Below are 26,901 nucleotides of genomic sequence, written 5' to 3'. Positions count from 1 at the left end.
ATGAGGCACACATGTATAATGTGGTAACATCATGTCATATGCAATTCAGATATTTTTACATAAAACCTGTAGTGAACTATTTAAATAATATATTTACAATATTACTCAAATATTACTGAACTATTAAATACACAATATTCCTCTCTGCTTGGCTATAAACTCCAGCTCTATGTAGAATGCATCTTCAACTACGTAGACAAAATACGCCATTTAATACAACTAATAAGTACAGACATCCACAGCATAGTAAATTTTAAATCATCCCATTCAGGTCTCAAGATTTAATCACTGTGGAGGTTTCTCTTACTCTTGTGGGATAATGTCTTTCCTGATAAAGGGGATCACTCTGCCTGGCAGGTGAGACATGGCTGTGAAATAATCTCAGATTCTGGGTGTTTGTGGGAGTTCACTCTAAGACTGCAGGAAGTGCTTCTGACAGCTCTAAGTACCCTTCTTCTGGGCATGTGGATCATACTGTGTGAGTACACAGCCTGATGTATCCATTTTCTTTGCCTTTTGGAAAGCCACCTCACTCTACTTTGTCCATTGCCATTTCTTCCTGATCTGTAGAAAGGAGTCCAGGAGCTGGAGCACGCTAGCCAGGTTGCTTGGAGCTTGTTATAGTAATTGAGAAATCCTGAAAAAGAATTGGCCATGTAATACATCCTTTGGCCCTGGGGCATCCACCACAGTTTGAATTTTCTCCGCACACTTGTGTAAATCTTGTGCGTCAATGGTGTGTCCACATAGGTGATGCTTGGTTTAAAGAAATCACACTTGTGTTCTGAGCCCATTATCTTCTAATCTTTTTAACACAGTCCAGATTTTGTTGATGTTCCTTGTAGTTCTTACTGGCAACAATTCAGGTTACACTGATGGCCTGAGCAGCCTATTGGCACTTGGTCCATAGCTTTCTACCAAAGTGCAGGTGTAGATGCTATGCCAAAAATAAGCCACATATAGCGATAAAGTCCTTTGTGAATGTTTATGCTGAGAAACACTTTGGACTCTCCTTCCATCTCCATCTGTAGGTAGGCCTCTGCTAAGTCCACTTTGCTGAAGTATTTCCCACCAGAAAGATTGCAAGGATATCCACTATCCTGGGCAGAGCGTATTGATCTACTTTTGGTACTGGGCAGATGGTGACCTTGAAATCACCACAGATCCTGACAGACCCATTCTTCTTGGTGACTGGAGCTACTGCTATTGACCATGGGCTCCACACAGGCTTGGAAAGAATGCCTTCAGACTCCATGCAATCTAACTCACTGGCTACTTTATCACAGATAGTATATGGAACCGGACAGGCTTTATAAAACTTTGGTGTGGTATTTTCATTTAACATTATTTTACCCTCGATATGCTTGGGTTTCCCAATGCCAACCCTGAACACTTCTGTGGCATCATCTAGTACCTTTCTTAATTCACTTCCAGATGACTGTCTTGCAGGAAATGTGGCATGCAGCTGGTGGATGGATCTTCAATCAAGTTGCAGTTGTCTCAACCAATCATGTCCCCAGCATGCTGACCCTTCTTGGATATCTGCAGGCTTCTGTATCTTTAAAATGCCTTTCAAACACGTTTTGTGAAATGACTGAAACAGCCAAGCCAGTGTTGAATTTCGTTTTAATTAATTTGCCATTTGATTCTGGTGTAAGTCACATTGCTTGTCTGTTATTAATTTTTGCATTGTGAATATTAAGGCTACTTAGTCCTCTGTTACTCTAATCATTATCATATTTTTCATCAGCAGCATGCAGATTAGTGCTCTTTTTGAAACTGCAACCCGACCTTTTATCTTTTACTTTGCCCTTTGCAGTCCATTTGTTTTTGTCTGACCAACATGCTCTTCGTTTATGTCCTATTTTTTTTGTATTTTCTGCAAGTTCTGCCTCTAAATCTGCACTGGTCCAGGGTAAGTGAGTCCCTGCCACAATGATAACAAAATCTGTTTGGCCAGGCCAGTTTCTGGTTAGACCCTTCAATTTTGTTCACGCTCACTTTCATTCCTGGCTGCAACTCTATTGCATCTCTGCTGTTTCCATTAATTTGGTTATTTAAACTGCTCTTTTAAATGTAAGTTGTGCTTCATTTAGGAGATATTTTTGAATGCTTTCTTGTCAGATTCAACAAACTATCCAATCTCTCAGTACATCATTAAGGCCATCACTGAACTGACAATGCTCACACAATCTCTTCAATTCAGCCGCATGAGCTGAAATGCATTCCCCTTCCTTCTGATTCTGCTTATGAAACGTAAGGCATTCTGCAATTACAGTACAAGGTATAAAGTTAAAGTTTGTTAAATAAGTAGTGCAAAAAAAAGTTAAATTAGATAAGCGGTGCAAGAAGAGAAAAAAAGTAGTGAGATAGTGTTCATGGGTTCAATGTCCATTCAGAAGTCTGACGGCAGAGGGGAAGAAGCTCTTTCTGAATCATTGAGTGTGCACCTTCAGGCTCCTGTACCTCCTCCCTGATGGTAGCAATGAGAAGAGGGCATCATATTCTGTGTGATGGGGGTCCTTAATGATGGATGTCACCTTTTTGAGGCATTGCTCCTTGAAGATGTCCTCACTGCTGGGGAGGTTAGTGCCCACGATGGAGTTGGCTGAGATTACAACTTTCTGCAGCTTTGTCCAATCCTGTGTGGTGGCCCCTGCATGCAGCCAGTTAGAATACTCCCAATGGTACATCTGTAGAAATCTGTGAGTGCGTTTGGTGACATACCAAATCTCCTCAAACTCCTATCGTAATATAGCTGCTGTCGTGACGTCTTTATAACTGCATCAAAACAAGCATGGTGGAATTTATTCCAGACTGTGAAATTTCTACCAACAATGTGTGTTGCCAAAGTCTCTCTCAAATGATTATCCTCTATGTGTCCTCTGGAAGCTTGATCTGGTGGTGCAATTTGACCTTGTGTCATTTGTAAGTTGTGGGTGCCTCAGCAGATAACCCGAAGTTTACAAATTGCTTGGTGGACTCGCAAAGATCCTCAGGAACTACAGCTGCAAGCCATCAAACTGAGTCTCTAGGCAAGAACTGGTTGGCTGACATTCTCGGGCATTGCTGCTAAAGAAGCTCATGAGGTAGCTTCATTGTTGAGAAACATGTAAGCTGGTGTAAAGTTATCAAATTTTATATATTCAAACTTGGAACAATGTAACAAGGAAGTGATAGTACAGGTTGGAAACCGAGTTGCTGTGTTACAATTTGAACTGTATAAACAGTATGCAAGACAAGCTTTTCACTATATCCCAGTACATGTGACAATAAACCAATTCCAAATGCCTGCAGCCCACAGCAGCCAGTACATCAACCCTGTTGTCTCTTATACGTACAGTCTGTATATAAGTCAGGAATACCTGTGGCATTTCATTGCACATTTGGTGTAACTTCTTATCTTGACAATGAACCTAACAGTAACAATTATTCCTTTACTTTCTCAGTGCACAAGTGGTATCAACCAGTTACATGTCCTCCATATTTATATTCAAAGGTTCCTTTTCACCCGTGCTATATATTTCAATGTGTAAACATGTCAACCATTAGCACTGAAAGGAATGAATGCACCCTCAAAATGGACTGCACTTAGTCTCCTAAACTACTTCAACAGCACCTCCAAATCCTGAACCTATAATCAAATAGAACAAGGATAGCAGGCGTCTACGAACATCAACGCCTGCAAATTTCTCTCCAAGTCGTTCTCCTTGGAAATAAATTACTATTCCTTCAGGGCTGCTGGGTCTAAATCGTGGAACTCCTTACCTGCAGTTTGGGAGTGTCTTCACCAGGACTGCAATAGTGGAGTGGAATCTGTATTTGGGATCAATAACTTCAGTTGTTACACTATAACAACTGAATTGGAAAATAAAAGTGACCTGTGCCACCAGGTAGTGTTTATGCAAAGGTAACACCTGGAATTACGTTAAATGATTACTTGAGTCATCAAACCTAAAACAAATGGATTTATTACAGAGGGAGTGATTTTAAGACCTATTCATTTAGATAAAACAAAAGAAGTATGGTTTTTAGAATAAGCTATGTCCTTGAAACAGGAAGTAATTTGAAACTTCCTCTTGGAACAAGGGTTATTTCCCTTTTTTGATTGGCAAGAGCAGCCCATTGGCTCTTCACTACACAAATGGAGAAGTTGGATAATATGGGAAAAAAACATCATAAATTAGTTGACATGATTCATCTTGTTGCCTTAATTTAAACAATCTGCATTTGTGCAAATTTGGATTAGGTGTTGACATTCCAGGAGCCAGCAGATGAAAACAGAGAGAAAAAAGACTGTTGATGCTGGAAATGTGAAATAAAAAGAGAAAATGCCAGGAAAGACCAACAGTTAAGGTAGCATGTGTAGCAAGAGAAACAAAGTTAAGATTTCAGACCCCAGTCTCTTTCTCGGAAAGGGCCAAATAAAGGATCTTTGATCTGCAATGTTAAGTCCATTTCTTTTTCCACAGCTGCCTGTGTGTTTCCCGCATTTGTGGTTCTTTGATTTTCATTTACTGCAGAATTCTATGCCACTTCTCTTACAAGAATGCCACTTGACGAAGTTCTCCTTTGCTCCCTGGTGTTATCTCCATCTGTGTCTTCTGTCATCTTTACCTTCACTTGTTTCAGTTTCTCTTCTAGTAAGCTGTTGACCAACAATTGTTTTTACTGTCACACCTCTTTCACACAGCCTCTGGCTCCAACTTGCCCCATGTGGATTCCAAATGAAATTCTAACGGCCACCAACTGGATCTAACCTGGATCATAGGCATGTTCAAACTATCTAGTATTTCTATAGGCAATATTGTTGACACATCCTGAGGTCCATTTTAGTGCCATGCATAAATGCACGTATGTTCTCTGCAGCAACTCCACAACACCATCTCAAAGCTGCTATCAACCACAGTTCCAAATTTGTGCTGGAACCCATGACTTTTTCCTTCCTTTTAAATCTTAACATTCCCAAACCAGCTCTTGAAATACAATATCCTTCCTGACCTTCTTCCCTCTTCACTTTCCACTGACCCCCATCTCTCCCATTTCTTCTCACTTCCTGAAGTACTTTCACTATCTCTTCTTATCTTTTACTAACTCTGACTCTGCATGACCATATATCCTCCCTCTACTTCTTAATCTTAATTAACTCTGAGTCTGACATGAGCCCTTCCTCAACCTCTGTGGTACTTGTTTGTCAGGAATCCTTGTGTTAGACTTTATCTCATCTCCAAAGCTCCAAGCCCACCTGGACGCCTCTCTGGCCTATTACTCACACTAGATCTATTAATTCCAAACCACCTCTAGAATATTAAATTTTTTTGATCTTCCACTCACCTCACTTTAACTTACTCCCTTCTGAACTTGCCAACAGGGGTGGTACTGTTGTGGTCTGGTGAACTGACCTCAGTCTTGCATAGACCACACATAAGCTGTCAGACACATTCCTGTATCTCTGTTTGAACCATGATCCTTCCACTGAATTTCAAGATACAGTCCTGTCTTCCAGGAGTCACTGACTTCATTTCCTCAGGAGATCCTCCGTCACAACATCTCAGTCTCACAGTCTGCTTTCACTTGCAGTTCAGCATCCACCAGGAGGTCTATTCAGGAAGACACAGTGTTTCACCTCGCTCTTGGCCCACCAAACTAATTTCTTTGTGTATTGACTTCATTGTTTCTCCCAGTCTGGCCCTTCCTCCTTACATTTCCAAAACTCTGATAGTGTCTGACTCTTTCCTGGTTGCATCTGGATGTACAATCCCTTTACGACTTAATCCTGCACTGCGATGCTGTGAGGGCCCGCCACTTCTTTCTCGAAAAGACTCAGTCTGTTCCCTGTCAGCAGCACAGCCACTCACCTGGCTGAACTGGATCTTCCATTGAATAACTTGTCCTCAGCTCTACTCACTTTTGCTGGATCAGAGGGAGTCACAGGGGGCCTACTTGCACCAGTCATTTTGTAAGATACATGGACCAGTCTTTGTCTCTATCCTACCCCTTTCCTGAACCCCTTTCCTGATCTATCAGCAGCTTCATCGCTGTTTTCTGCACTCACTCAGCATTCATTCCAAGTTCTGCCCTGCTCTTGCCTTCACATGGCCCAACTCTGATACTTCCCTTCTATTTCTGGGTCTTTCCGTCTCCATTTCAAGAGATGAGCTGGCACCAAACATCCATTACAAACATACTGACTCCCGCATTATCTTGACTTCACTTCCACTTGCAGGTCTCCATTTTATTTTCCCACTTCTGCTATCTCCATTGTGTAGTTTACAGCTGCCTCTGAACTGTTCCTCCTTCCTGAACTGTGGTTTCCCCTCAGCACCAGTGGAGCTGTGTGTTATCTATTTAAAGCCTTCTGTGCTCGTCCTGACTCCTCCTAAGCAGTCACAAACAAGACACAAACTGCAGATGCTGGAAATCCGAGCAACACACATGAAATGCTGCAGGAACTCAGCAGGCCAGGCAGCATCTATGGAAAAAAGCACAGTCGATGTTTCAGGCCGAGATCCTTTGGCAGGACACCTCTAGAACATTAATTTTTTTGATCATCCACTCACCTTACTCTAATCTACTCCCTTCTGAACATAGCAACAGGGGTGGTACTGATGTGGTCCTGTGAACTGATTTCAATCTTGCAGAGACCAAACATAAGCTGTAAGACCTGTTTCAGTATCTCTGTTTGAGCCATGATCCTTCCACTGAATTTCAAGATACTGTCTTCCAGGAGTCACTGACTTCATTTCCTCAGGAGATCCTCCGTCACAACATCTCAGTCTCACAGTCTGCTTTCGCTTACAGCTCAGCGTCCACCAGGAGATCTGTTCCCTGCTGAGTTCCTTCAGCATTTTGTGTGCCCTTGCAAAGCAGTACAAGGATAGAGATCTCTTGATCCTCATCTTTGATCCCACCAACTTCCACATTCAATATATTATCCTTCACAATTTCTGCCAAATTCAAAAAGATTCTACCGCCACACCCTTCCAACTACACCCCACCTTCTGGCATTTTCTCATTCAACATGTACTCCAATCCTTTTGCCTCTTCTGTGCTCATTAACCAGTGACCAAAATATTCTTCCCAAGTAGAGCAGTGATTCATCACCACCTCTTCCTAACCCCAACTTTGCATTCATTGTCCATAATGATGCTCCACTCCAAATCAGGCTTACCAAATGTAAATTGGGTGATTGCATTTCAGAAGCACCTGTGCATATCTGCAGGGATGGTTCCATGCTTTCTGTTATGTAGTCAGAGATTCATGGAAACGTACAGCACAGAAACAAGCCCTTTGGCCTACCTAGTTAGTGCTGAACCACTTAAACTGCCTACTCCCACCGACCTACATCAGGACCATAGCCGTTCATACCCTACCATCCATGTACTTATCCAAACTTCCCTTAACTGTTGAAATCGAGCTCGCATCCACTGCCACTTTAATTCTTCTTCCCAGTTTGATATTGCCGCTTGTGGCCTCCTGCACTGAGATGTAGAAGACATTTTGCTTTATCACAGCATCGAGTGCACAACCAGTGAAGGTGGTGTCAGCAGGTAAGATCACAAGTTTTAAGAGGTCTTCAGACATATGTGAACAAGGAGGGAATAGAGAGATACAGGCCATGAGCAGGTAGATGAGATTAGTTAGATTGGCATCATGGGATGTACAGATGTAGTGAGTGAAAGGGCTTCCTCCTGTGCTGTTTTGTTCATTCAGTGGCTGCTTTATTAAAGACACCTGTACACTTGCTCGTTAATGCAAATATCTAATCAGCCAATCATAGGGCAGCAACTCAATGCACAAAAACATGCAGACAAGGTGAAGCGGTTCAGTTGTTGTTCAGACCAAGCAACAGAATGGAGACAAAATGTGATCTAAGTGATTTTGATCGTGGAATGATAGTCGGTGCCAGATAGGGTGGTTTGAGTATCTCGGAAGCTACTGATCTCCTGAGATTTTTGTGCACGGCAGTATCTAGAGTTTACTGAGAATGGTGCAAAAGAACAAAAATTAACACACGGTGAGCAGCAGTTCTTTGGGTGAAAACATCTTGTTAGTGAGAGAGTTGGAGGTTAATGGCCAGAATGGTTCAACTGTTAGCATATGTGGATAGTCAGAGGCTTTTTCCCAGGGCTGAAATGGTTGCCACAAGAGGACACAGGTTTAAGGTGCTGGGGAGTAGGTACAGAGGAGATGTCAGGGGTAAGTTTTTTACTCAGAGTGGTGAGTGCGTGGAATAGGCTGCCAGCAATGGTGGTGGGGGCCAATACGATAGGGTCTTTTAAGAGTTTTTTGGATAGGTGCATGGAGCTGAGTAAAATAGAAGGCTATGGGTAAGCCTAGTAATTTCTAAGGTAGGGACATGTTCGGCATAACTTTGTGGGCTGAAGGGCCTGTATTGTGCTGTAGGTTTTCAATGTTCTATGAAAACTTCAAGCTGACAGGAAGGTGACAGTAACTCACATAACCACATGTTACAACAGTAGTGTGCCGAAGAACATCTCTAAATGCACAACACATTGAAACTTGAAGCAGCAGAAGGCCACAGTAGCTTCCACTCCTGTGCCTAATATACTTAGTGTACGTTTAATGTTAATGCCTATCCTCCATATCTTGCTTCATTGCTATTATAGCATCTTTCAAAATTTGGTGAATCAAACTGTCACTGCAGGTAGCATTGATGCTGATTCTGATCATGTGCAAAATATCACAAAACTGACCAAGGTACACCATCAGGGTGTTATTCCAAATGAGATGCATTAATGTGATAGGGCTGGACTTGTGCAGATGACAATAAACTCAACTGCTGACGTCTATAGTCCATAGGTGTCTTTTTCAGTCTTGCATGTTGTTGCCCACAGGGCTTGCAACATTTAAAATGTTTTGGCAGTGCTTTCCTTGTTTTGCCATTTATCTCACGCTTCATCATGTGCACTTCCTGCTATTGGCCAACCACTATTTCAGTTTGGCTTTGAATAGTTCCACAGGTTTGCATAGCTGGATGAGGTTTCTAGATTTAATTCTGTATTATGTGTTAGTCATAACCTCTGATAAACTTCAGGATTCCACGAAGAGCCTTGCCTCTGATAGGCAAATCGTGCAAATTTCCAAATAGATAGATCCTTTATTGATCCCAAAGGAAATGACAGTGTCACAGTAGCATTACAAGTACACAGATATCCAAATATACACATACTAGAAGAGAATATTCTTCAAAAATCTGCAAATATTTACAGCTTTGTTAAGAAAGTATCAAAGGTTTCTCTCTATCCGACAATTTCATTTGTGGGTGGGCTGCAAAGGTACTGGTCATGCCAGTAAAGATATAATCTTTACTTTCAGCTCTTCTGGTTTCTCTGGTTTATGTTGTGACATATACATAGGAGTATTTTTGTGCGAGGTTTTTCCCCCACTGTCTTCATTCTTTAGAAAGGTTATCTGCTTGAGTTTGATAAAGAGACACACACACACACACACACACACACACACACACACACACACACACACACACAACACACACACACACACACACACACACACACACACACACACACACACACACACACACACACACACACACACACACACACACACACAGTGTTAACTGCCTCTTTCCACTAACGCTGCCTGGCCTGCTGAGTTTTCCCAGTATTTTCCAATTCTGTTTCAAAACTTGTTTTTCTTTTTCATTATTTGTTCAAAGCTGAATGTGTGGTAATCCAAGTTAAGCGTTTTATAACAGAAGGGGAAGCAACTTATTCATGGCCATAAATAATGCACCTGATTTTCTTTTCTTTTGCTGTTGGAAATGCAGTGATGATACTACACGTGTAAGGCTCATACAAGAACAACTGAGTCTTTTTTTTTCCACTGAGATTTGGTGGGACTTTAACTAGAGGTCATAGGTTAAGGGTGAAAGGTGAAATGTTGAAAGGGAACATGAGGGGACACTTCTTCACTCAGGGGGTCGAGAGAGTGTGGCAGCACACGTGGTGCATGGGAGCTCGATTTCAATGTTTAAGAGAAGTTTGGATAGGTACACTGATAGTAGGGATATGGAGGGCTATGGTCCCAGTGCAGGTCAATGGGAGTAGGTAGTTTAAATGGTTTCAACATGGATTAGATGGGCCAAAGGGCCTGTTTTTGTGTTGTGTTTCTCTATGACTCCAAAACTCCTGGAATTTTCACAAGCTACGGGTGAAATGCTAATCTTTCAAGGTATAATTAGCTCTGTAGAGTGATTGCTCCATTGTGTGTCATTTTGATCAAATATCTACATGTCCTTTGAATTTACATGCTTTGGTATTAATCTGATCATTTTTAATACATGTTTCTTGAAGGCAATACATCCTTATTCAGCCCTGAGCAATGCCTAAATGAATCAGGACTCTGCATAATCAGAACTAAACATCCTTTGTTTTGTTCTCTAGCTTTCTCAAAGTACAGGCTGAAGCTTTGAACCTTTTCATTATGTTTAAATGATGTTTTTATTTTATTTGGAGCTCCAGTGCGGTAATTGGCCCATCTGGCTGAAAGAGCCTGCGCTGCCCAATTACACACGTGATCGATGAACCTACTAACTTGTACGTCTTTGGAATATGGAAGCAAACCAGAGAATCTGGAGCAAGCCCAGTGGTGGAATTGAACCCAGTTGGTTGGTGTTGTATTGACATTGCACTAACTGCTACTCTACCATGCCACCCCAGATATGTATGTGGAGCCTTAGACCTTTGAGATGTGTTGCTCTTCCAGATCTCATACTGTTAATATTATATTCAGAACCAATGTTTTGCCAGCTCAACAGACCTGTCCCTGCACCCAGTAACTAATGGGCTGCCATTGGGGTAAAAACTGGATCCCCGCTGTTTGCAACTTAGATGCAGGAACTGAGTCTTCTGCATTCAAATTTGCTGAGAGACAAAGATAGGTGGGAAAGCAGATTGTGAGGAGGATACAATTGATTAAAAATTGAACTGGACCAATTTCCCACAGCTAAAACTTGACTACATTCAGTGCTAAAGACCAGTTGGGTCACCACAGTATTTATCAATATTGGCCTAAATCCAGTTTGAAATGATTTATATATATCAACAGGTAATGAAAGAAAACCAGTGCAAGTCTCAGTGCAAATCCACCGACCGAATGATGCTTTAATGTGCAGGGATTAGGCACGCCACCCCACAGTAGCAACACACTTTGGCTGGATGGGGCTGTAAGGTAGAGAAAAACAGTTCCTTAGGGGATTTTAAAGTTCTGGTTAATGAGATAAACTTCCAGAGAATGACTCCATCCAGCAGGTGTTAAGGCGACCTAGTACGTACTCCAGAAGAAGAGTCTTGCAGGATGTGGCATCGAGAGTTTCTACCTGCAGTGAAAATCCCCCACAATGGAGTAATCTAAAAATCAAGATGTCAAAAGCTATATTAAAGCAATTGGTAAACCACACTTTATACCTGTGGCTTGGGGAAGAAAATGTGTCTTATGTGGATGTCTGATTTCTTTAAGTATTCATCTGGAAGTATGAAGATGTTGCAGGATTTACTATTCAATGTTTTTTTAAAAAATTCAGTCAGATGGACCTCCACAGCAGAATGTGAGTGAATTTGATGTGTCATCAGACCTCTCCTGGCCCGTATTGGTGGATTGTACTGGTGTTAAGCTTTGTATGAAGAGGGGTTAACGCAGTTTGCAAAGGGAAATTTTATTTTACTGGTAGCTTATAAAAGTTTCCTCTCAGTTTGGAAGTCCTTTATATCCTGTAGAGCCATCATCTGACTCTTCTGCTCTTCTGAGAGTTTAAGCGCTGCTCTTCTCTATAGCCTTTTCCTTCTCCCTGTACCTCCCATTCTGCCTCAAGTAGATCAGGTTTCAGGGCACTTCTGAAATGATGCAGATGGCAAAATCTCATTTTGAGGAGATCAGTGAAACCTTCAAGCACTTTCCTAGTTCCTGTCTTGCTCTTGGCTCTAATCTTAGTGGTCTCAGCGACTGAGCTTTGACAGTGTGGAAAGTGGCGAATTAGACAGTATCTCCACTAACAGTGGCATAATCAGTGAGGCACCCATGGAACAGTGCCCCAGAGGCTAAACGGAAGAGAAACTACTTGTTTCATTTTAGCATATTCTTTGCATGTAGAGAAGCCATCAGAAAAGCCTATGGTCAGTTTTGAAAGTTCACAGTCATATATCCCAATGAGAACATGGTGTCCTTTTAAATAACAAAACCAGTGACAAATGAATACGATATATTATTTCTGAATGATGACTGTAGTACGGATAATTTGCTCCCAATTTATTTTGGTACAGTGGAGATGTACATGATGCAAGTAATCATCAGTAATGTAATTCGTGCTCAGAAAATATCAGGTGAGTTAATGAGAAAAGCTCACAGAAGTGCCAGATCTGATTGATTTTGCACCTGATGCAATTTCACTTGGAAATGTTCTCCATTATAATCCACTTAAGGTAAACTCAGAATTGTAGCATGTAAGACCTGAAGGATAGGAATTTGAAGTCCAATTTCTAGGGCAGAGTCTGCAAAGGAATATAGACGAATCAATTGGTTGAGCAAAAAATTGGCACTGTGGGGTCCCTCAGTCAACAACTGTAGTTTCAAGATGATTTCAGGATGTATGCTAGGATGAGTTATTAAGCTCTTCTGCATATGAAGCTCGTGCTATAGGAATTAAGTGCGAAAAGCCACAGACAGAGTCAGCTGTTTCTGACAACAGTTGAGATCAGTTGCTATAGAAAGTTTTACTAAGTCAGCACGATTCAAAATGCTTCTTTTGTGCCAAATGATATCAAATTATCTTGTAGTTTGAAACGATTGATTTAAAATTAACAGGAATATAGAGTGTAGGATGAGTAGTAATTAATATGTTGAATGAATTATATTTAATTCATAAATGTAATTCATCTAATATTTTAGTTACTATTCTACCCAATGTTTGTCACAAAGATCATGAAAGGAGGTGGTTTCCAAGGGGAAATTAAACATTTATTGGCATCATCATATAAATCTCCTTACTCAATGATATTTTCTGAGGAATTATCACAAAAAGTATCTCTAGTATTAAAGAGGCAGCCTTCACCCACCGACGTATCAGTCTCTTCAAAAAGTCAAACAATATTATTGTTTTATTCTATGTTACAATCTTCATGAAAGGTCTGGCAGGGTAGATGTTGTGAAGCTCGAGCTGGCAAAGCTAGACTGGGGGTCGGGGGAGGGTGTAAAAGGGCTTAAGATAAGGGGTTCACTATTTATGACTGTGATTGGGAAAAATGTCCATGCAGAGCATGTAAATCTTTGGAATTCTGTACCTCAGAAAACTCTGGATGATCAATCTTCCAATACGCTGGATTGCTGGACTCATGCAAAGTTGATGTCTTCATGCAATTCATTTAGTTCCACATATGGTACATGACCCATCAAGTTCATAACACCATAAGATATAGGAGCAGAACTAGGCCATATGATCCATCGAGTCCGCTCCACCATTTCATCATGGCTGATCTAATTTTCCTCTCAGCCTCAATCTCCTGCCTTCTCCCCATATCCTTTCCGGCCCTGAGCAATCAAGAATCCATCAACCTCTGCCTGAAATATACATAAAGTTTGCCTCCACAGCTGTCTGTGGCAAAGAATTCCACACTTCTAGTCTAACAGAATGTCATAGCTCCAGATTCTACTCTCTTGTATTGCCATATACTGTATTTTAAAGACCTCCACTGAAACGCTAGAAGTTGTTTTAGGCTCCTCCTTGAAACTGTTAGTTTAATGCTAAGCTTTCCCTTTGAAAAATCCAATTCAGTCCTCAGAAAATGCGCGATTAGTGTGCAACCATTGCAAAGACCACAAGTCAATGGAAAAATATAACTTAAGAAGTTAGAACATCCAAGCATAGAACTTCTGTTTGCAGTACTATGTCACTGATAGTAAATGTATTATTATGAGATTACATTGTCCACTGTTTCCACTAAAATAGTGGTCAAAAGAGCATGCTAGAAGTATGCTGTCTTTGTGGCCTGATAGTTAGTTAATATTGAAAGGTAGGAATGAATCTTCACCTTGCTGGTAATGTACTTGTCTCTGAGTGAACATGTAATAGGCTGGAATCTATGGTGTACAACCTCAGAAAGTGGAAACCATAATATGGTCTGTATACATTCAACAATCTTGAACACGATGTTCATGGTCAAAAAGAGTGATCACTCCTTGCGAACGGCAATTATATGAGAGCAACACATTAATCAAACTAAATAACTTCTGCCAAACTTTAGCAGCTTCCCTGCAAAGTGGGGAAATCTTCATAAAGCTGGTTATAAAGGATCTTCTTTGCTTATTATTTGCAACATGATTATAAGATCTCTTTTATGCATATTGGTAATATGTTACTTTCCACTGTGTGTTTAAGAGAAACTCACGTTTCTCAAAGTTCAATTCCCTGTGAAACACTGGGAGTGGGAGGTTTCCAGGCAAGTTAATGATGTAGTAGTAGCAGCCAGTACCTTCCCCAGTTCCATCTTTATTTCTGCATATACGGTCACTCAAGAAGAGTAGACCAGACATAACAAAGCATTATCGTGATCTAGAATGCACTTCCTGAAAGTATTGTGCATGCAGATGTGTCTGTGGTTTTAAAAAGGAAATAGGACAAATATGTGAAGTCAATGAACATTCAGTGGCCACTTTTTTAGGTACATCTGTATAACTACTCAATAAAGCAAATATCTAATCAGCCAATCACTTGGCAGCAACTCAATGCATAAATGCATGCACACATGGTCAAGAAGTTCAGTTGTTGTTCAGACCAAACAGTAGAATGGGGAGCAAATACATTCTAAGTGACTTTGATCATGGAAAGATTGTTGGTGTCAGATGGGGTGGTTTGAGTATCTCAGAAACTGCTGATCTCCTGGGATTTTCATGAACAACCGTCTCTAGAGTTTACAGCGAATGGTTCCCCCCCAAAAAAATTTTTAAAAGAATCCAGTGAGTGGCAATTCAGTGGGTGAAAAGGCCTTGTTAATGAGAGAGGTCAGAGGAGAATGGCCAGAATTTTTCAAGCTGACAGGAAGGTGACAGTAAATCAAATAACCACGCATTACAACAGTGGTGTACAGAAGAGCATCTCTGAATGCACAGCACATTGAGCCTTGAAGTGGATGGGCTACAGCAGCAGAAGGTCACACCAGAATCCACTGTTGTTGTACCTAATAAAGTGGCCACTGAGTGTATTTGTTGGGTACAGGAGGAAGTCAAATGTGACTAACTACTCTGCTCTTAAGATGTGAGTGGTCCTGCTGAATTGAATTATACCTGTCAGTCCTGGCACTGTTCTTTGAATCTATTTTATGATTCATTGGCAAAAGATTGGATTTGTGAAGACCTTCTGCAGTTTCCAGTTTCTTATAATTCTCACACTCAGCCATTTTGGTTGGAGTTGATAAATCAGTTCTAAATAAAGAGAAGGGAATTAAGGTCTTAAAAGTTTCAGTGTCCTCATCCTGTTTATCAGAGTTGTCTGCTTTGAATTGGCTGCAACTATTGATCAAAGATGGAACAATTCTCTCTTTTCTGTGCTTCGGTATGGCTTGTCCAAGTATAAAATGATGAAATCAACACATCGTTCTAATGTTCTTCTTGACACAGTGTACTCAACACCATGACATCACTTGTTAGCTCTCATTGTTACATGGGACTTCCTGACTTTAGTAAAATTACTTGAGATTATGAAATTAAGGGAATATCGTCCTTACCCCCACACAAAAAAATGCTCTTTAAAGGACTCAAAAAATGAGAAAGGCAAATCAAAAGACTGAGGCCTCATAGCAGTGGCTCTAAGATTTTTGAATCTGGATTGCTCCTTTATTATTTTATGGTCGCTAACCTGAATAGTCAGTTCTTCTCGATTGGAGTACCAGTGGAATTCTTTTTTTTGTCTTTGGTTTCTTTAGGAGCTGATATAAAATGCAGCATACCTCCTGTACAGAGGATCGTATCCACCACGCCTTGGAGAGATGTTTGCATGGTCTTGACAGAAGCGCCTCTTCTAATTGGAAGGGTAAGCCTCTCCATTTTAAATATATATTCCTGTTGTATGTGAGACCCAAGAGATTCTTCATGTGCTGGAGGCCTTGAACGACACACACAAGATGCTGGCAAAACTCAATAGGTAAGGCAGCATTTATGGAAGGAAATAAAAATTTGTTGTTTTGGATCGATACTCTTCATCAGATGCTGCTGAGTTCCTTCAGCACTGTGTGTTGCTCCTGTTGTATGATTCTGGTGTGTTCATCTTTCTGAATATGAACTGTTTAATCATGCTTTTCAGTAGGATTTACAATGCCTCAGTTAAGATCTGGCTGAAACTTTGTTCTCAAAGGGAGTTTAATGAATTGTGAAACTGCTGCATAGAAAATATTAAAATTAGTTAATTGATAGAACTGTAAACGCATCCTATTTTTAAGCAGATTGTAGATATGCACTGTCCTCTGTATTACACTGGTACACTGCTGGTCTAAATAGGAAATGATAAGGACCTGATGTGAGATTGACCTTTATAACAAACATCTGCTTAAAGTGGGACACTGTCCTTGTCACAACATAGTCAGGCGAGGAATGAATGTACAGCATTGGTTTTATAGATATTCATATTGAAACTTGCTGACTTGATAGGTGCTCATCATTTTAAAACTATGCAATATCCTGAAATATTTCCACATCTCTTTTGGGTGCATAATAAAAATGAGATCATTCATGAAAATTAACCTGATACAGATATTTCAAAATATTTTTTTGTTTTTATACAGAAGTTCTGGTATTTTTTTAAAGAGCAGGACAGTTGGGATTACTCAGTATTTTCCTTATTATCCTGCCAAATAAATCTCTTCAGATAAATGTCCAAGTGTTGTTTGAATGTTCCTGTGGAAACTGCTTCCTCCAGACTTTCAAGTGGTGATCTATTTTGATCTCATTCACATTCTGTATTTGCTAATTTTCCCTCAAGTTCATTATAAATCAGTGATCTTTAGATCCATTTGCAAGAGGAAGTAATTTCTCCCAAAATGCTCTATTCAAGCCCTTCATAATTCTGTATACAATTCTAAATTTCCCTTAATCTCTTCGCAAAGGAGAACAATCCCAGCTTCATTTTCATTCCTCACTCAGACTTTGTTGGGAATGTTGCCTAAAAATTGAGCACAACCTAGAAGCTTCTGTCCAGCCAGAGACTCTTTGGTGTTTGTATTAATTGTCTCTACTTAGAAAATACCTTTGTATTTGAGCAATTATTCAGTATACACAATATTTGCACAAAGTACAAAGGAATTTTGTTTAGTGGAATTTTGTATGGCATGAAGTTGGGGTAAAATTCATTGTGAATCTCTTGATGCGTGTATTCTGATGTGCAGGAAGAGGCATGCCTTTTATAGAAAAAGTAGCTTCACATCGAAAACACATAGAGTCATAGAAAACTACAGCACAGAAACAGGCCTTTGGCCGAAACCATGCCGAAACATTTAAACTGTCTGCTCCCATCAACCTGCCCTGGGACCATAGCCCTCCATACTCCTACCATCCACGTACCTATCCTAACTTCTCTTAAAAGTTGAAATCGAGCTCCCATGCACCATATGTGCTGGCAGTTTGTTCCACACTGTCACAATCCTCTGAGTGAAGAAGTTTTTCGTCATGTTTCCCCTTAAACTTTTCACCTTTTACCCTTAACCCATCATCTCTGGTTGTTGTCCCACCCAAACTCAGTGGAAAAAGCTTGCTTGCATTTACCCTATCTATACCCTTCATAAATTTGTATACCTCTATCAGATCTCCTCCCATTCTTCTACGTTCAAGGAATAAAGTCCTAACCTATTCAATCTTTCCTCCAGACCCAGCAACATCCTTGTAAATTTTCCCTGTACTCTTTCAACTTTATTTGCATCTTTCCTGTAGGTAGGTGACCAAAACTGCACACAATACTCCAAATTAGGCCTCACCAACTTTTTATATAATGTCATATCCGAAACAAAAAAACTTATAAATCATACACTTGTAAGCTGTGGAATTACTGTCGACATTCTTACTCAATTTCCTCCAGCTTCTAAGATTTGTGAATGCGCATATTGAAAAACTGCTGTGTTTGCAAATCTTCCATTCTCCTCCATCCCCCATCTGCCCACCTTTTCCTGTTCTGTTTAAGTTAAGCAGCCTGTCAGAGGGTGAACCACCCCTCTTTATTCTTCCATCATTCTCAGGTCAGAATTAAACTGTATTTGCCGCAAGTCTGTTCATCTTACCTGCTTTTTTCTGAAGCCCGCTGATATCCTGCCCACAAGCTACTTATTTTCAAGTTTTGTGTGATGAATCTTGTGCTTCCTGTATCAAATATTAAGCCCAGATTGGAAAAAAAAGCATTTATTATCATTCCACAAGAAACTTTGCCAGGTAATTTTAGTTTGTCAGAAAAGTATTGGTTCACCCCACTGTGGCCTCCTGATATTTATCTAATTGCCTTAATCCCTTCACTGTTATATTTAAAAAGTAATCTGATTTTTCTGCACTTTGCAAAACAATTTCATCAACAACTTAATTGCCAGATATGATTGGAGATAATTATATTGTGGTTCATAAAGATCACCAGATTGCTTCAGGGTCCCTAGTGCACATGCTCTCCTGCAGAGGGGAAATGCAATGACATCCAACAGCTTAGCTAGAGTTAATATCAACAGAATCCAAGATAGTCCTTTTATAGTGTTAGCTCATCATGCAGTAGGGAAAGTTAATTGTGAACTTCTTGCAGAGGCAAGGCTTGAGAGTACTGTACCAGGAGGATCTATTGCTAAGTCACGTTTAAGGTTTTCTGCAAATCCTGCTTTCAGTACCAGTCCGAACTGCAACCTAACCCCTTTTCCCAACTCTCCAACCAATCCTACCCACATCACCACCTAACTGTGATCTTGGTCCCTTGACTCTGTAGTGAATTATGAGCCAGGCTAGCACCCTTCCCCTCACAGCTAACTGTGACCCTCAGTATGGGTGGGGCCTCAAATGAACTCTATATGCAGGGCAGAACCAATAGCTTAGGTCTTAAGCACACCAGAAATTTACAGTGGAATCATACCCAAAACATACATTGGCACCATGTGCATCATTAATTTTCTTATTCACAAGCATTGACTATGAAATTGGTCCAGGCATGGAACAATTTATTCACCAATGTTTGTGAATAAGACAATCAAGCAAAACTTTCATGTTTGTTCTTACAACTTGCTGGACATAACTTAACTTTAAAACACTTGCCCAAGTAAAAATAATACAATTGTTGAGGGCACTTTGAGAATGTCCTTGAAATATTTTCCCTGTTATCCTGGAAACCTCTGGCCAAATTGTTTAGAGTACTTGTTTCCAGACAGGCAACATGTCCTGGTCTCTCTTGGTGAATGAGTCTCTCACATGTGGAGATATTGGTTTCAGAGAGGATGCTGATGATTGTTCACTCATCTGACCAATTAATTTGGTGGATTTGACAGATACAGCAATGATGGAACTTCTCCAGGGCTTTCTGTGTATCTGTTGTTTTTCTTTTCTAAAAAAAGCCTGTCCAATCTTTCCACATAGCAAAAACGTCTTCTTGTTTTTGGGCCTTGCTTTCAGATGCCTGAGGGCCTGTCCAAGAATGTTATATTTTGCCATTAATTACCACTCTGAATTTCTTGGTAACTCTCAACAAACTTGTCCCAGTTTTTAATATAATGCTGAGACTCTCAGTCAGGGACTGCAGGCGCTCTGCAGCTCCTCTTGGATTGGAATCATCAAGTTGTTTATGAGGTGCTGACTACGTACAGGTACTTTGAGGACTTCTCGAGTCTTTCCACATTGATTTTGCTGCAGCAGTACTTTATAGCCATTTTTGTTTAGTGATCATGTTGATGGAGATAATTGACTGGACTGGGTAGTGGATTGTCCAGTACTTACTGGCACCAGCCAGGACTCAGTCATGGGGATATCTCCGTGGTCCCTCACTCTGCCCATAATGTAATCTAGTATTTGCAATACTTGGACATGAGGTCTTCTACTTGTCAAATGGGGTATTGGTGTGACAAGACCATGTTCCAACCAGAGGACACTGTTGGAGTTAGTTTTCCCTTCTCTATTTTTGCCTGTCACAACTTCGTAGAGATTTGTGCCTTTTTGGACTCTGCCACCGAAGGAAAATACAAGGAAGATTGGAACATGGGCCAGAGATTCCTAAGGTTGCATATGTCTCCCTCTTGTTCCCAACCGTTTCTTCCAGGTTTGGTTTGTGCAACCTGATGACAATGGCACATGGGTTCCACAGTAGAGTGAGCCAGCGGCCATGTTTGCTTATCCAGTGGGGATGTCACTGAGCAATAAATCAGTGTTGGTTCTTCCCTTAACTAACATCATAAAAATGCAAAAGTATCAAGCAGACCGTGCATATTTTCATCCCCCTCACCACAAGTATGTTACGGATTAATTGATTCCACTAAGCTGATTGTTATTTTGGGAAATAACTCTGGGCCATTGTTGCAGGTATATTACTGACTGGGTGAGAAACTGTGCTCAGTAAAATATGTTTTCAGCCTCATGAATGCTATTGCAAATCCAGAATAACGTCTGATGTTTGTGTGCATGCTTTGGGGATGCAATGCCAGATTTGTCATTGAGTCTACTGTAAGAATACAGAGCACAAACATCATGATACTAATCAAGCAATACTGATTTGATGCCACCTCGTCATTTAAATCTTCAAGACCCAGCTGACGACTTAAGTTTGAGCAACTGAAAGCTTGTTAAGCCACATTAAGCACCCACACACCCCTACACAAACCTCCCATAGGCATCATTTAAGAGGACTATCAAAGGCATGCAGGCTTGTTGCTGTCTTATGTCTTCACGTTGCTGGTACAGTTCTGCAATTCTTGGTGCTTCTCGTGCAATTCTTGATTGCTCTTTCGAATGAATACCTACGGTAGTGCTCCACTCAAAGAAGATTTTGCTAACTTCAAGGCTTCAGAGAGTTTGCTCACAGTCAAGGCATCCAAGTTGGCATTGGGAATGAATGGGTGGTCATGTATGTTGGGAGTAGTTGCTAGAGGAGGCGGGAGAAGGGCAGCTGTGTGACCGCAACACTATTTTCTGTGACTGCGCAGGGAGCCATTCTTCAGATTCGGACTTATTTATTTAGCACATATGCATTGGAACAGAAGTGTGAGATAATATGTTAACTGGCCACTCTAACTTATTTATGTGTGCAGGGGCTAATGGGAATGTGGAAGAAAAAATGCGATTAGTGTAGGATTGGTATTATTTATTTATTTAGAGGCCCAATGAACCGCACCAGCCAGAAACCCACCAATTTAACCCCAGCCAAATCAGAGGACAATTTACAATGACCAATTAACCTAACAACTAGTAGGTTTTAGGACGGTGGGCTGAAACGGAGCTCCCAGAGGAAACTCATGCATTCACAGGGAGGAACGTACAAACTCCTTACAGATGATGTCAGAATTGTACTCCCAACTTCAACAACCCATCCTGTAATCGTGTCACGCTAACTGCTATGCTATCAAGTGGAGTAAAATTGATGGCATGATCATGGAGGGTTTTGTGACACCCCCATGGTGTGAGATAGCCATTGACTAAATACACGTCAATTTGTGTGCACTACATGTTGGTGCTGAAGGATATTCCACTGACACAATGACCATAGGCTCATGTGGTTGAATGCTTCTTACCCAGGCAACAGCCATGAATGCTGTCAATCTGTGGTATTATGCTGCTCCAAATGAATTTAAGACAATGTATAAAGACTGGTTTCTGGGCAAGAAGAGCTATTAACAGAAAAACTCTACTCAGATTACAGTGCTTTCAATCATATCACAACAAATTTGTTGATATTGATTAGCTGTGGAATGATGTGCTCTAAATAAAGCACTCAAGGGAAACCCTCTTCTAGTCCATTAGGTTGCCTTTGGCAATGATGGTTGCACGTGCCACAGATTTGTTACTGTGAAGGAACAAACCTTGTTAAGATACAACAGAGAGGAAGCTAAGGAACAGGAGGTGAAGGAGGCAATGGAAGAGAAAGGGTGTCTGCAATGTCAGACCTTTCTTTCTGGCAATGCTGCTCATAAAGAACAAAATCAAACTCAAACCTTCAACCCCAGATTCTCAATCAGCAGCTCATTCTCCTTATCTTCCCTCTTCTACTAACCATCGCTGTATCCTCTCAGCCACAATTCAGACATGAAAGCCATCACAACGTAAATATTCCGAGCAAGGATATAATTCAAAGCTCTCTTTTTTGCATGCACCTTTTGCATTCTGCTCTCGCCTGCCTTCCTGGCGTTTTTGCTTGTTCTATTCCACTTGAATTGAATTGTCTTTATTTCTTACATCCTTCACATACGTGAGGAGTAAAAATCTTTACGTTACGTCTCTGTCTAAATGTGCAATGTGCAATTTCTAGTAATTTGTAATAAATCGTATGTACAACAGGAAAGTCAATATAGCATAGAAGTACAATTATATCAGTGTGAATTAATCAGCCCAATGGCCTGATAGAAGAAGTTGCTCCCGGAGCCTGTTGGTTCTGGCTTTTATGCTGCTATACTGTTTCCCGGATGGTAGCTGCTGGAACAGTTTGTGGTTGGGGTGACTTGGGTCCCCAATGACCCTTTGGGCCCTTTTTACACAGCTGTTTCTGTAAATATCCTGATTAGTAGGAAGTTCACATCTACGGATACGCTGAGCTGTCCACACCACTCTCTGCAGAGTCCTGCGATTGAGGGAAGTACAGATCCCATACCAGGCAGTGATGCAGCCAGTCAGGATGCTCTCAGTTGTGTCCCTGTAGAAAGTCCTTAGGATCTGGGGACTCATGCCAAACTTCTTCAGCCGTCTGAGGTGAAAGAGGCACTGTTGTGCTTTTTTCACCACACAGCCGGTATGTACAGACCAAGTGAGATCCTTGATGATGTGTATGCCAAGGAACTTAAAGCTGTTCACCCTCTCAACCCCAAATCCATTTCCATTGATGTCAGTAGGGGTTAGCCTGTCTCCATTCTTCCTGTAGATCACAACCAGCTCCTTTGTTTTTGCCACATTGAGGGAGAGATTGTTTTCTTTTCACCACTGTGTCAAGTTGATGACTTCTTCTCTGTAGGCTGCCTCATTATTATTTGAGATAAGGCCAATCAATATAGTATCATCAGCAAATGTAATTAGCAGATTGCAGTTGTGGGTGGTGACATTGTCATGGGTATACAGAGAGTAAAGGAGGGGGCTTAGGACACAGCCCTGAGGGGCTCCTGTGTTGAGGGTCAGAAGGGCAGAGGTGAGCGAGCTTATTCTTCCCTCCTGCCAGTGATCTGACAGGAAGTCCAGGATCCAGCTACACAAGGCAGGGTGAAGGCTGAGGTCTCTGAGCTTTTTGTCAAGCCTGGAGGGAACTATGGTGTTGAATGCTGAACTATAGTCCAAGAACAGCATTCTCACATAAGCATCGTCCTTCTCCAGATGTGTAGGGACGGTGTGTAGAGCTGTGGCTATTGCGTTATCTGTCTATCAATTGTGTCAGTAGGCGAATTATAGGGGGCCCAGTGTGGGTGGTAGCATGCTGCAGATATAGTCCTTTACTAGCCTCTCAAAGCATTTGCTTATTATTGAGGTGAGTGCGACACAATGCCAGTCATTCAGGCATGTTACCTTGGTATTTGTAGGTACAGGAAAAATGGTGGATGTTTTGAAGCAGGAGGGCACTCTACACTGGGAGAGGGAGAGATTAAAAATGTCTGTAAACACACCTGCCAGTTGTGCTGTGGACATCCTGAGTACTCGCCCTGGGATGCTGTCTGGTCCTACAGCCTTGCGACTGTCCACTCGTTGGAAACACCTGCGTACTTCAGCCTCAGAGATGACCAAGGTGGAGGTCGCTTCAGCGGCTCTGTGTTGGAAATCTCGTACTGAGCATAAAAAAGACTTAGCTCATCTGGGAGAGAGGCAGTGACGTTGGCAGCACCACTGCGCAGCTTAGCTTTGAAATCTGCGATGGTGTGCTTAATCACTGCTACCCCCCTGGCTGAGGCAGGCCTGGTGGAAGATCTCTGGTTCTCAGTGGAGGAGGTTACAGATGGATTCGAAAGATGACCCTTCGCATCCTGGAATTGTCAATGACACATCGCATCTTTCTGATGTGGTTGGCAGCACAGCTGGTTGTTTGGCCGAATGGGGAAAAATGGGGAAATAGTGGAGAAAGCAATCTTGAGAAAAGTGGTCTATGATATCACTGCCAAGTCACTGGTGGTTTTCCCTCAGCTATTGTGAATATCTGCTGTTGGACATGTTGGACGTTGGAAATACCACCATAACAGCTGAGCTTGCATGACTTCACTCTCAGTTTCAACCACAGTTGAAACTCCTTCCCACTTTGATAGGTAGCACTTGTCATGCTGCTGCAAACTACTCAGTATGAATCAGAACCAGGTTGGATATCACTGGCACATGACGTGAAATTTGTTAACTTTGCAGCAGCAGTACATTGCACAGAATGACAATAGAGAGAAAAAGAAAACTGTACCTTACAGTAAACAATATAATAGTTAAACAAATAAGTAGTGCAAAAAGTAGGAAATTAAAAAAAAGGTAGTGAAGTGGTGTTCCAGAGTTCAATGTCCATTCAGAAATCGGATGGCAGAGGGGAAGGAGCTGTTCCTGAATCGTTAGCTGCGTGCCTTCAGGCCTCCGTACCTTCTTCCTGATGGTGGCAAAGAGAAGCGGGCATGTCCTGTGTGGTGGCGGTTCTTAATGACGGATGCCACCTTCCATCATAGTCGCTGAGCCCTCACAAACAGACTCCAAGTAGGAAAGAGTGGGTGGGAGCCCAGAGATGCATGTCACAGTGATGTGGTGAGACCAGCTCAAGTTGGTCTATTATCTTTAAATTCCTTAGATTTTAAGCTATCAATAATCTGAAATTGGCATAGTACGTTTATTTATTTTATCATCAATAATCTATCTTGCTTCACTTCTTGCAAAAATTTTTACAGTCTCATTAATGCAAGTTTTTAAACAGAAATTACATAGCAAGTGGAAATGACGACCGCATTAATTTCCAGACAATGAGTCCTAGAGTAACATTTTGAAATGTTAAATTTCACAACATCACGGAATGTTGTCAGTGTTCTTACAAATCACAGATTGACTGTCAGTTACTTAAATATTGATGTACTTTTTTCAAAAGATGAGGAAAGCCTAGCTTCAGTAAGCTTGGTAGTTGTCAATTTCCAAATAACAGGATGTGGATAGATTAAGTGAATAGCTGAAAAAATGGCAGGGTTTAAGACTATAAGACCACAAAATATAGGAGCAAAAGTAGGCCATTCGGCCCATCAAGTCTCCACCATTCAATCATGGGCTGATCCAATTCTTCCAGTCATCCCCACTCCCCTGCTTTCACCCCATACCCTTTGATGCCCTGGCTAATCAAGAACCTATCTATCTCTGCCTTAAATATACCCAATGAATTGGCCTCCACAGCCACTTGTGGCAACAAATTCCACGGATATACCACCCTCTGACTAAAGTAATTTCTCTACATCTCAGTTCTAAAAGGGCGTCCTTCAATCCTGAAGTTGTGCCCTCTTGTCCTAGAATCCCCTACCATGGGAAATAACTTTGCCATATCTAATCTGTTCAGGCTTTTTAATGTTCGGAATGTTTCTATGAGATCCGCCCTCATTCTCCTGAACTCCAGGGTGTACAGCCCAAGAGCTGCCAGATGTTCCTCATACAGAAAGATATAAGATCATGCACTTCAGTAAGAGGAATCAAAAGGCAGACTATTGTGTAAACAGAAATTACAAATGAGTGAAGTACAGAGCGACCAAGGAGTTCTTGTACATGGAATACAGACGTTAACAGTCAATGCTGCAAATAGTTAGGAAGGCAAATGATTATTTATCATCATGGGATTGGAGTTTAGAAATTGGGAGGTATTGTTTCAATTGTAGAAGGTACTGGTGAAACCATGCTTGGAAAACTGTGCACTCCTTATTTAAGAAAAGACATGGTAGAATTGGAGGCAGTCAAATGAGATTCACGAGGCAAATACCTGGGATGAAAGGAATGTCCTATCATGGCCCATTGAAGAAGGTGGATCCATATTTTTTGGAGCTTGGCAGAATGAATGGAGATCTTATTGTAATAGGGAGAAGAAAACCCTCAGAGAGCTTGACAGGGTTATTGTGGAGATGCTTCCATTCAAGCAAGAAGACATACTTGCAAGATTAGGGGGCAGTAATTTGAAGTTAAGGTGTATACGAATTTCTTCTGGTAGAGGCAGGTGAAACACTGGAACTTCCCACCCAAGGAGATTGTGGAGACTTGATCACTGGAGGTGTTTAAAGAAGTGAATACATTTTTGAAAGATCAAGAGATTCAGGGTTAAGGGTCTCTGGCTCAAGAGAAGAGATGAGGACTGGGATATCATCTGTACTCATAAAGAGTGGAGGTGCAGGTTTGATGGACCAGATGGAAGACTCCTGATCCTATTTTAGTATTCTAGTGTTCTATTTCTTCTCAACATATTAACTAGGCTTTGAAAGATGCTGTCAACATTGCTTCTTTTGGAATGAGGCCAATATAGACACTGAATTTTGATCTTTATCACATTGGATTGTAATATGAAGAGCTGTTCTCCAGGTAGATGAACCTGAATGAGACACACCATTTTCTGTTATAGGGAATTCATCACAATGTACTGTAAATAGTTATTTGTGAATGAGCTGAATTTGATTATGAATAGGCTGTGGTGAAAAATTGTGAAACTTTTTTCAACTAGTTCCTTGCTGCTGAGATGTTGGTTCTAGTTATGCCTTA

At 41.1% G+C, this 26,901-nt stretch overlaps 1 protein-coding gene across 1 annotated transcript in view; it reads left to right on the top strand.

Annotated features, from left to right (window-relative positions):
* pik3r5 (phosphoinositide-3-kinase, regulatory subunit 5) overlaps positions 1-26,901 on the top strand; it is a 95,689-nt gene that overhangs the window by 3,371 nt on the left and 65,417 nt on the right. The window contains exon 2 of the mRNA XM_073025950.1: positions 15,957-16,063. Within this exon, the coding sequence (XP_072882051.1) occupies positions 15,970-16,063 (94 nt within the window). The 5' untranslated portion in view covers positions 15,957-15,969. The remainder of the gene's footprint in view (positions 1-15,956; positions 16,064-26,901) is intronic.

The sequence above is a fragment of the Hemitrygon akajei genome, chromosome 22, assembly GCF_048418815.1.
Source record: "Hemitrygon akajei chromosome 22, sHemAka1.3, whole genome shotgun sequence".
NCBI lineage: Eukaryota > Metazoa > Chordata > Chondrichthyes > Myliobatiformes > Dasyatidae > Hemitrygon > Hemitrygon akajei.
Note: the sequence above shows the minus strand (reverse complement) of the source record. Positions and strands in the feature narration are given on the sequence as shown.